The sequence below is a fragment of the Haplochromis burtoni genome, unplaced genomic scaffold (assembly GCF_018398535.1).
Source record: "Haplochromis burtoni strain Fernald_Lab_line unplaced genomic scaffold, NCSU_Asbu1 Contig_48, whole genome shotgun sequence".
Classification (NCBI taxonomy): domain Eukaryota; kingdom Metazoa; phylum Chordata; class Actinopteri; order Cichliformes; family Cichlidae; genus Haplochromis; species Haplochromis burtoni.
Window position 1 is genome coordinate 2,210,517 of NW_024582409.1, and position 10,802 is coordinate 2,221,318.

General features: G+C 34.7%; 1 protein-coding gene across 1 annotated transcript in view; it reads right to left on the reverse strand.

Moving 5' to 3' along the window:
• Positions 1-169: 169 nt before the first annotated feature.
• LOC102306582 overlaps positions 170-10,802 on the reverse strand; it is a gene marked incomplete at its 3' end in the record, with an annotated part of 11,797 nt that continues 1,164 nt past the window's right edge. The window contains 9 exon segments of the mRNA XM_005921348.3: positions 170-316; positions 727-768; positions 3,493-3,705; positions 4,382-4,540; positions 5,775-5,912; positions 6,506-6,556; positions 6,918-7,016; positions 7,513-7,776; positions 8,793-9,083. Coding sequence (XP_005921410.3) covers positions 170-316; positions 727-768; positions 3,493-3,705; positions 4,382-4,540; positions 5,775-5,912; positions 6,506-6,556; positions 6,918-7,016; positions 7,513-7,776; positions 8,793-9,083 — 1,404 coding nt within the window.

The window sequence follows — 10,802 nt, forward strand, 5'->3', positions numbered from 1 at the left end:
GTAAAAACTCAGGCAATGTAATGTAATATAATAAGGTAAAAGAAAAAGACATTCATTTGGCAAATGATCCCTAAAAACTGAATTATGTTATTACACATTCAGAAACGAGTCAGAAAAATTCATGTGCAAAGTTATTCTGAATCTAACTGGCATAGTTTAATTTTCAAACCTGGTCCTTTAGAAGGAATCTGTGTTTGCAGATCAGGCTGTGTGGCTTCGGTATGTTCTTCCAATTGACCACTCTTGACTTTCTTATCCAGTTGTCCTTTATCGTTTAAAAAAGAAGACTTTCTTGTGACCACAGCTTTGTTTTTTTCTAAATTGGAAAAACAAAAGAATGAAACAAAGATAAGAATTTCTTTCTGGAGATTAAACAACATAAAAACCTGGATTGGGATTCAGAAACAAATTTTTAACAACTTAACAACTGCTGAAAACTTAGTTTGGTTTATGACTTATTTTATTCATGTAAATGCTTGTTTTCATGTTATAAATTGGTTACTATTTAATATAACTTTGAAGAAAAAAAAAGCTGTGACGTACCAACAAATTAAAATTAATGATAGTTTCAAGTAAAAGCAACAGCCATTAATGAAAATGTGTTAATGTCACAGGTATTAATTAAATAAACAATGCATTTGCTAAAAGTCTATCTGTTTAAAGTATTTGAAGATGATTTTATTTCAGTGGTTTTTGATTAGTGTAAGAGGGAAAAACAAAGATTACCTGCCAGTTGCTGAAAGTTTTTAACATGCTCCTTAACACCCACTGTAAGAAATGAATTGGAAAGAGAAAAATACACTTGTAGCAACATTAAACCATCCATCAGTGATTAGAAATAGCATCACTATGTATAAAAATGGCTGTAAGTTAATGGGCAGTTGATAGAATAATTATTAATACTTATAGTTAACAGAATACTTTATTGAATCCACTCAATTTAAATCAAACGTCTGCACTTCAGTCATATATTAGATTTGAAATTCACTGTGGGGGTGTACAGAGGCATTGCTAACAGGTGTTTGTTTGTAATGTGTAATCCTTTACATGTTTGCTATCATAACTTTTCTTTGCTAATGAGAACCAAACAAAAGCTTAGGTTGATAGTCATAGGGTTATTTTTTTCATTTTAAACTGCAGTATAGACGTGAGTTAGTTTTTTTGTTTTTTCGCTTTTTTTACCTACATGAAAGAAGAGAGTGATGAGAGCAGTGGTGAGAATCTACATGACTCAAAAACCTTTAAAGGCTCTAAAAGAACATACGTACCTGGACCCGCCTACTATCCTCGGAAACATAAAATGATTGGCTAGAATCTAAAGCGTATCACAGCTCAGGAAAAAAAAGCACTAAAATAAAGCACCGAAATGTGCGCTGCTTTTCGGTCTGGTTACTACCGTTTATGTCAGAACCGGATACCGGTACCTATCCCTACAGCTGAGTGTCATCAGCGTAACTGTGGAAGTTCACTCCATGCCTCCTGATGACACCGCCAAGAGGGAGCATATACAAATTAAAAAGTACAGGGCCTAAAACCGACCCTTGAGGCACAACACATGTCATTTTATGGATCTTAGAGGAGCATGTATCCATACTCACCATAAAAGTTCTGTCTGAGAGACAGGAAGTGAACCAGTTGGGTACAGCACCAGAGAGGCCCACCATGTGTTTCAGTCTGTTTAAAAGAATAGCGTGGTCTACTGTATCAAAGGCTGCGCTTAGATCCAGTAGCACCAGGACTGAGAGCTTTTGGGAGTTCCAGTTACATCTAAGATCATTTAAAACCTTTAGGAGAGCAGTCTCTGTGCTGCGGTTCACCCTAAATCCAGACTGGAATATCTCCAGGATCTGTCTATTATTCAGAAAATCATTAATCTGAGTAAAAACAAGTTTTTCTAAAATTTTACTTAAAAATGGTAAGTTGGATACAGGTCTGTAGTTATTAAAATCATTAAAATCCAAATTGCTCTTCTTCAGAAGGGGCCTCTCCCCCGCCGTTTTAAAGGCAACAGGGAAGACACCCAACTGAAGAGAGCAATTCATCATGTATAAAAGCTCAGCCTCAAAAAATCCATACAATGTTTTAAAAAGTAAAGAGGGGATTGGATCTAAAAGACATGTGGTGGGTCTCACTGTGGAGAAAACTTTCTTAAGGTTCTCAGCATTAACCAGGACAAAGCTGTCCAGTGTCTCCTCAGATACAATCGAGCCCTCAGATGTGTTTAAAATCATATCATGAGAAGATAATCTGATGGTGCTGATTTTTCCCCTGAAGTGGTCTGCAAACTGCTCACAGAGTGAGTCTGTGGGGGTTCTTTGCTGTTCAAATCAGGGTTAAATAAATCATCTATGGTGGAAAAGAGGACCTTGGGATTATTTTTGTTATTACTGATTATTTTGGCGAAGTATGAATTTCTTGAGTTCCTTAATGCATTATTGTAGATTTTAAGTTGCTTGCAAAATATTTGATGGTTGATTGCATTTTTATTTTTCCTCCATCTCCTTTCTGGTGCCCTGCAATTTCTTTTGAGTTTTTTGACTTCTTCGTTTCTCCAGGGTGATGCATGTTTTACGTTAATCTTTTTGGTGGTGAGTGGAGCAACGGAGTCAATGCTTTTCTTCAGTTTGCTGTTAAAATGATTAAAAATAAAATCACAGGGGGGCATTCGTCTAAAACCCTGGTAAAATTTGCAGCCACTTCAGAGGTTAGATAGCGCCTCCTCACAGTTCGCACCGAGGTCTCCCGCTGAATAAAACCGGTGATGTTAAAAAACACACAGTAGTGGTCAGAGACAGCCAAGTCAACAACAGAGGACACACTGGTGGACAGCCCATGGGTGATGACCAGGTCCAGAGTGTGTCCTCTGTTGTGAGTTGGCTGCGTGACGTGCTGGGTAAAATCCAAACAGTGAAGAATGTTTAAGAATTCTTTTGATGCAGGGTCAGAAGGATTATCTAATTCCTTGATAAAAGGTGGTCTTTAGGTGGTCTATAAATTGTGATTTGTTGATGATTTAATACAAATACTGTCTGATGTCATTTTCTAAAATGTACAGTTTATTTACTCTGTTCAATCCTATTAAATCCTGTTTAATCCTATTAAAGAGCTCATTTTATATTGTCTATGCTTCACTGGATTTAATGTCAAGAAATTCATGTTCGTCTGCCTCTTCTATGCTGCTGTCTGTCTGTCTGTCTGGCGATTTGCCTATTCTGTCCTGATCTTTTGTATGAGGGACTGTATGTATAGTTTCAGAAGAGTATTGAAAGGTATTGGTGTTGAATAGTTTTGACATTATGGCGCTCCAAGGCTACAGACAACTATATAAAGGCAGTTTCCCTTTTCTGTGTCTTCCTGGACACCTACACCATCCTATTCACTGTTATCTTTAGATACATGGTTGCTGATTATTTTCAAGAAGTCATTTTCAAACTGTGACACTTTCTGTAATAGGAAAAACCAAAAAGTAGGTTATTGGTGTGGTTTCTGCACCTGGTTTTTCAGGAATGGTCGGTGGTTCTTTCTTCTTTATTGTGTCATCTGATTCATTTTCTTCTTTTTTTTCTCCAGTGACCTGATCTGAGTTGAGATCTTCCCCAACAACAACTGTCTTGTTGAGCAAAGGTAAACTTGGCTGGTTAGTAGAAGCACCATCCGCATTATTAGGAAACTCCGGTGCAGTTACAAATGTCTCTTCCTCAGACTCTGAAACAAATGAAAAAAAAAAAAGTTTAAAAACTGGATTGGTCTGTTAAAAGATGGCAATAGGATTAAATAAATTAAATTTGGAAGGTAACTTGGTTTATTCTAAACCAGCCTTTATCCAATAAGGTCTAAAATGGGTCAAGAAAACAATGAAGCCATTTCCAAATAAATATATTAAAATAAACCAAGTAAAGCAATTGTTAAAGACATTTTCCCATCTAAACTTGGAAACGCTATTGTAATCATCAAAGGATAATGACTGGTTCAAAGAGTAACAAACTATTTTCAATGCTGGTAGGTATTTCAAATTTTTTGATAACAAAAAGACCTCCAGTGTCAACCAAACAATATACAAGTTATTTTACCAAGACAAATATATAAACTGACAAAAATATGATACAGCGATAATATCAACGTTTTCGATATAATAACTGAAAATACACAAAGGAATTTCTGAAGCATTAAATTCTTAGTGTAATTAAAACCTTTTTTTTTCCTGTGACAAATCTTATTATCTTATCTACTGTTATTTTTAGAAACTTTAAAATTTGCTCATAATTATTCTGGTATCTTTTTCAACAAGTGATTCTTCGTATAGCAGGGAGAAATACACGTTATTACAACTATTTTCTGAAGTTATCTGTTTAGAAATGGTGGACAACACTTTTTTTTTCACCTGAGCCACTTGATTCATTTTCTTTCTTTTTTCCAGAGTTGACATCTTTCCCAACAACAGCTTCCTTGTTGATCAAAGGAGAACTTGGCTGGGCTGCAGAAGCACCATCACCATAATTAATAAAATTGTTTGCTTCCTCATATTCTTGTCCCTCTGACACTGAAACAAATGGGGAAAAAAGTTTAAAAAGTGTACTAGTCTGTTAAAAGATGGTTGTAGGATTAAATAGTTTGGAGGGAAACGTGGGTTATTCTAAACCAGAGAGAGAGTGAGAGAGAGTAAAACAAGTTGTTTTTCCAAAAAAGTTGTTTATTATATTTCACTGGTTTGATCAATTAGCATAAGTGAAAAAAACGAAGTTACCTGTACCTCCTTGTTCAGTTTTTTTAACAATCTTTTTTACTGTAAGGAATGAATTACACACAGAAAAATAGTCTACTGCAATATCACACCACTAAACAATGATTATAAATAACAAATATTTTTGAAAAACTAATCTTGAAAACCTCTCATTCTTATGTGGCTTTCAGCATTAGGAGGCATTAAGATGGCTTAAACTAATAAACTTGAGATTTTAGGTTACGATTAGTTGTACTCCAGGTGCATCAGCTGCATATTTAGTAAGTGTCTTATTATAGCTGCCATTTTTTTCAGAATTGTTCCGTTTAACTGTGACCTGCTTGTTTATCATACTGCAATGAAGTACCTAACACAAAATTATGTATTTAATAAGGTGACAAACTGAAAAACTGAACTTAGCAGGGGAGAAAAGTGTATATATGTGAACTGAGACATCAACAGCAAGGTTGTTAAAACTGCAGGATCCCCACACTCAGTACATTGACATGTACAGCAAGCATGCTACAGCTAACTAAGCTGAGGAATTTTGATACTCTGCAACTGTTACAGTGTTACTAATTACTAGTTTGGTACATATGCCATTTCCTGAAAATATTTTAAATAAAAGTTAATCACTAATAAAGAGTAAGACCAAGTCATGACCATACACATTAAGACCATACACTTCTGTTGAAGTTTTATTTTTCATACTATTTCTAATTCTACTTTTAAAAATGTTTTTTAATTAACTTTCTTTTAATCATTCAGCTGAAGTAAAGAATACATTTAGTGAACCAAAAAGACAACACATACACACACACACATGCACACACACACACACACTGAGAGCTTCTTCACTGCTATTAAAACCCCTGACAACCTATTGTCTTTATATACCTATATAAGATTTTGCCTTTGTTACAGCATTTAAGAACACTTTCTAAATCTAATAGCAACAGTAAAAAAAACTAGTAGACAAGTCTGCTTACAGCCCAAAATAGGTGTATAAAACATTCAAAATCAGAGAACTGGAACAACAGTGAGGAACCTTTACCTTTACTTTCTCTAGTGTCCAGGTCCAGCTCGTTGTGTTTTTCATCATTATGATCAAAATTGTGATTCTTTACAATTTCTGCCAAATGGCGAAGCGGTTGGGAAGAGGGTATTGTTTCTTCTCTTTGAAGAAGAGGCTCTGATGGTTGATCAGATGCATGATTAGATGTATAATTTGAAATAGATGAACATTTTTTAAAAAGTAACTTACTGATAAGAAAGAAATGCATCCCAGAATAAAGACCTTTTGTGTATAATGTTAATTAACAATTAACACAAAACCAAAATTAAAAAGGAAAAATAATAATTTTCTTCCAGGTAACTTCTTTAATTTTATCTCAACAATACTGAAATAATCAGGTGAGTATCCCCATTAGTCTAGTGATAGAAAGTTTAATTTATCATTTCCTAATTTCCTTTATAAATTTATGTTTATTTATAAAAAGAAAAAAATTAACCTACTTTTTTTCTGAGTTAGTTCATAGATGTAAAATGTATGGTATTAATAAATTCCTCTAAAATCAAAGATAATAGGTGATATTGAAGTGATAACAGGTTTTAGGTCTGTTTGTTGCTCAGAACACCACAGCACGCTGCACACTGCTTAACTGTCCCATGTCAATGAATTGTAGAAGTAATCATTAAATTCATGATGTCAAAAATATGCAGAGCTAAAAAAATAAATAAAATAAAAAATCACACACACACTCAAGATTAGACATTTGTCCTTACTACTATGTGGCTGTTGTTCCACGTCTGTTTTCTCCTTTTTTGCAAAGCATGCTGGAATCAAGAAAGAAGAGAAATAATAATAAACAAGGAATGATTTATTTCTTATGGTGCACTATGAAGGTTTAAGTGACTAAAATGTGGAGCTTTTCAACAGTACTCCATATAAATATATTTTTAAATATCCAATTAGTATTTTGATCTCCAAATAAAAAAATAACATCGGTCCCAGAGAATGTATTACACTATCAAGTCAAGTCTGTTAACCTTAGGTTAAACACAGGATACACAGTATATTCTCTGAATCTAACATATATCCTGTGTATCACTTGGTTTTCTCCATGTCATGATAAGTTAATATTTTTGGACCCATTCTCTCAATAAGTTTTCATTGTTTGTTGTTGCTTTATTTTACCTTTATGCTTTACTGCACAGAACACTGCACCCAAAACACACAAGAGTATTACTATCCCGCCAATAACCAGTCCAGTAATGAGTCCAGCTGAGGCTCCAACTGCACAGAAACACAGAAATCCAAATAGAAGAACTTCTCTAACAGCCATACACAGTTCCAATGCAGTTATATTTCCATAAAACCAGAGATTTTAGACAACATGAACTCTACAGTCTCCCTTATCAATGACCAAATGGATATGTATATACATTTTTTAAAATGCAATTAATAAAATATGTATTTTTCCATTAATAAAATTGATAACACAGTAGGATGTGCCCTCTGCACATCATTGTCCAGTTTTATTGTTATTTATATTACAGTAAAGTTAACAGAAAACTGCATTCTTTGAAATTAAAGTTACTGCTATTATCAGTGCAGTAGTGTAGGTGTTGTTTCAAACCAGTGGCCTTTGGTGGGATAAGCCCGACCAAGGGTCGTAACACACTGATTAAAGCAGTTTGTATAAAATAGTTTCAGAAAATAATCCGGTTAAATGCCCTATTCCATCACATTAATTATAAACATATAGTGGAGCTAATTAGTAAAACCTTACCAGGGTAGCAATCCTTTGCAGTGAATGTAGCTATTTCTTTGGACAATTGGTTGCTCGCAGTACAGCTGTATACTTTATCATCATGTTCTGTCCCTAGTGATATTGTTAATATCTGGCCAGACTGAATTTTTCCAGGTTGGCTCCACTCGTAGTTTAAGGATTGTGATGTTTTTGCAGAGCACTTCAGTGTGGCTTCACTTCCAGATTTGTCAGAGCTGCTGCCATCGCTCATGTTACAGGTTATGGTGGGCTTGGTTACTCTGTCTATATACATACATAAATACAAAAAAGCAAATCTGAACTTAAAATATATTAAAAACAAATCATCCAACAATATATACTGTATATTGCATGAACTATATTGCATTCATGGATTAATACAATCATCGTGTTACTGTCAATTATCCAAGTGTGAAAAGGGCTAAGTCATTTCAAGCTGATGTTTGTTTAATAATGGCGCTGAGTTTGAAATGTAAACTCATCTATCAGTATTTGGTTTGAGGCTGAGGAAGTTAAGGCTGGACTGGTTTGAAAATGCATAATAGCAGCTTGTATATGACACTACCTCAACATTAATAGTTGGACTTATAATCCAATGTAAATCAAATATATACTGTGTTAGGCTGTTTAGCAAATAACTAAAGCTTTCTAAAGGGCAGAGTCTCTCTGAACCAAATATGAGGAGAATAAAACGCATGATAAGTGACTAATTAAGAGATAAGCTGTTGTTATCATGATGAGTTGTGGGATGTTTTGGTGGAAGCACCAAGAGCTTTTATGCTTAAGGTACAGTGCAACAGTACAAAAAACATTCACCAAATACAAGCTTTGCATTCATAGTCCTTCAGAATAAAAGCATATGTGTCGTATTTTTTACAGTTATGAAAGTCAGAAGCAGAGTTAACTAATTGGTGTTCAGCTGGAAATGTAATGTAGTTATAAATAGAACTAATAAGTTGCCAGAATAGGTAAAAGAAAAACAGCTAAATAGTTTAATTTGAAATCAGTGATGTACAATCAGTACAGTCTAGAAACTCCACACCACTGATGCTTTGTTTTATAAATTGACTCAAGTTTTTTTCTTTTATAAATTACTTTTATAAATTACTGTTGAAATTACTTTTATAAAAAACTTTTGAAGTTAAAATTTTAAATATTACATACAATAATAAAATATATATTCATCAGTGATCTGTTTCTTCTGTTCAACAAATCAAAAAACTGCACTGACCTTGGATGCCACTGTTAGTTGTTAAAAAGGTAGTATAAAATGAACTTACCTAAGACCTTCAATTCAAAGTTAAGACGATTCAAACCATCTTTCTTTGCTGCATCCAGTTGATATTGTCCACTATCACTATGTGTCAGTTGGTTGATTTCCAGGTCTGCAGAGTGCCAGTCGAGAGTGATCCTCTTTTGAAATGGGTTGTATTCAGTTTGCTCATTGCCATCAAATTGTACCACTTTATTCCCATTATGTTTCCACAGAATGTCATCAGGGGGGAGTGTGAAATTTGTCCTGAAGGTGACTGTCTCACCCAGGAGTACATATTGTGTTGATTGCCCAGAAACTAGAAACAGAAAACAGAACAGTGAAGAAAGATGCAAAATACAAATAATTTAGACTAGTATGACCAGTACAGGCATGGTGACAGCTCAGTGTCAAGACTTCAGCAATAAACACCAAGATGCTAGTACAGTGTAATACAATTGTATATGATTTTATATGATCCATATATAATTGAATCTCATTTTATTAGTTGAAATATTTTATTTAATACCTTTCAATGAAAGTTTTTAAATAGTACTTACTAGAAGTATCAGTCAATGACGGCGTTCAAAAGATAAATTGTTAAAAGAGTTAAACAAGATTTATTAAATAATATTATTAAAGAAAAGTCAGCATGTAAACTTTACAAAGTTTACATGCTGACTTCTAAACATTTTACAGTGAAAGGAAGCTAAAAAAATGGATATATCTATGAAAACAGATGTAAGGACGTGTTATGTGCCATAAAGATTGCTCTGTCAATGTAAACGAAACCAGACAAACCCACCAGATAAGAATGGAAGATCAAAAATACTTTTGCTTAAGAAATCAGGAACTTTTAAAAATGTCTAATGTTTCTTAAATGAAAGAAATGAGGCTGAATGAGTTTCAATATGTGAGACTTAAAAAATTAAAATCCTGGTCAAAAATAATACCAAAGTTCTGGACTGATCTAAAGACTGACCTCCATTAGCGGTTGATACGGGCGACACGGGCGGCATCACGGGCATCGGCAAAAAAAAAACCCCAAAACAAAACAAAAAACAATTGCTCGTACTCATGCTGCCCCGATGTCATGCCAGCGCATACTGGGAATGGCATAGACACCGATCGGTTTTCTATCGCCCATTTACTGGGAGTAAGGGCGCCCTTCGTTTGCGAGGTGCGCCTGCTGCTTGCGGCACAGGGAGGAGAGGGCGGGGCAGGGGGATTCTCTGGCTGGCCGGAGCAGCATCTAATAACCAACTCGCAAAATAAAACAAAATAAAAACAAACCAACAAACACGAAAACACCAGACATTATGATACAGACTTATAATTCGCACCGATGTTTTTTTTCGAAATTCTATACAAAAAAGTGAGCGTGAGAGCCCTCGGTGCGCCTGCTCGCTGCTGAAGTCAAAGTAAACTTTATTGTCATCTCCGCTACATACAGTACAGTATATACACTTTAGGACTAGGGGTAAAGGTATCAATAACAATTTAAAATTTATAATTTATAGTTTGATGCTTTAAAGTCTCACACACAACCCATCGAAAGGGGAGGACGGCTGCTTCCAAATAGAAAACATTTCATTCATAGTGTTGTAAATCCAAGCTCATCATGTATTCATGATTTGAATCCTGGGTTGTGCAAAACCTCAGAAATAAGCCCTAGACAAAGTTAATCTGTGAACTAAGGTGTAGGTTTATTAGGTTATGTTGTGGTGATCCTCGGGTTGAGGGATGGGTGTTCATACTTGAGTGCAAAATTAAAACCAAGATGGACAAGAAAAGTTCAAAGTCATCAGGTCCTCAGTTTAGAAAAAAGAGAAAAGAAGAGGAGGAGAAACGAGCAAAAGATACAGGTAAACAGATGTGTCATTGGATGATGGCAGGTCATCCTGAAACAATCAGAATCAGAATACTTTATTAATAACCCCTAAGGAAATTATGTGGGTTACACCTGCTCCAAGAAGAAATGGTAAAAATAGTAACAGTAACAGACTAAACTCCAAACAATACATTATGTTACAGATTT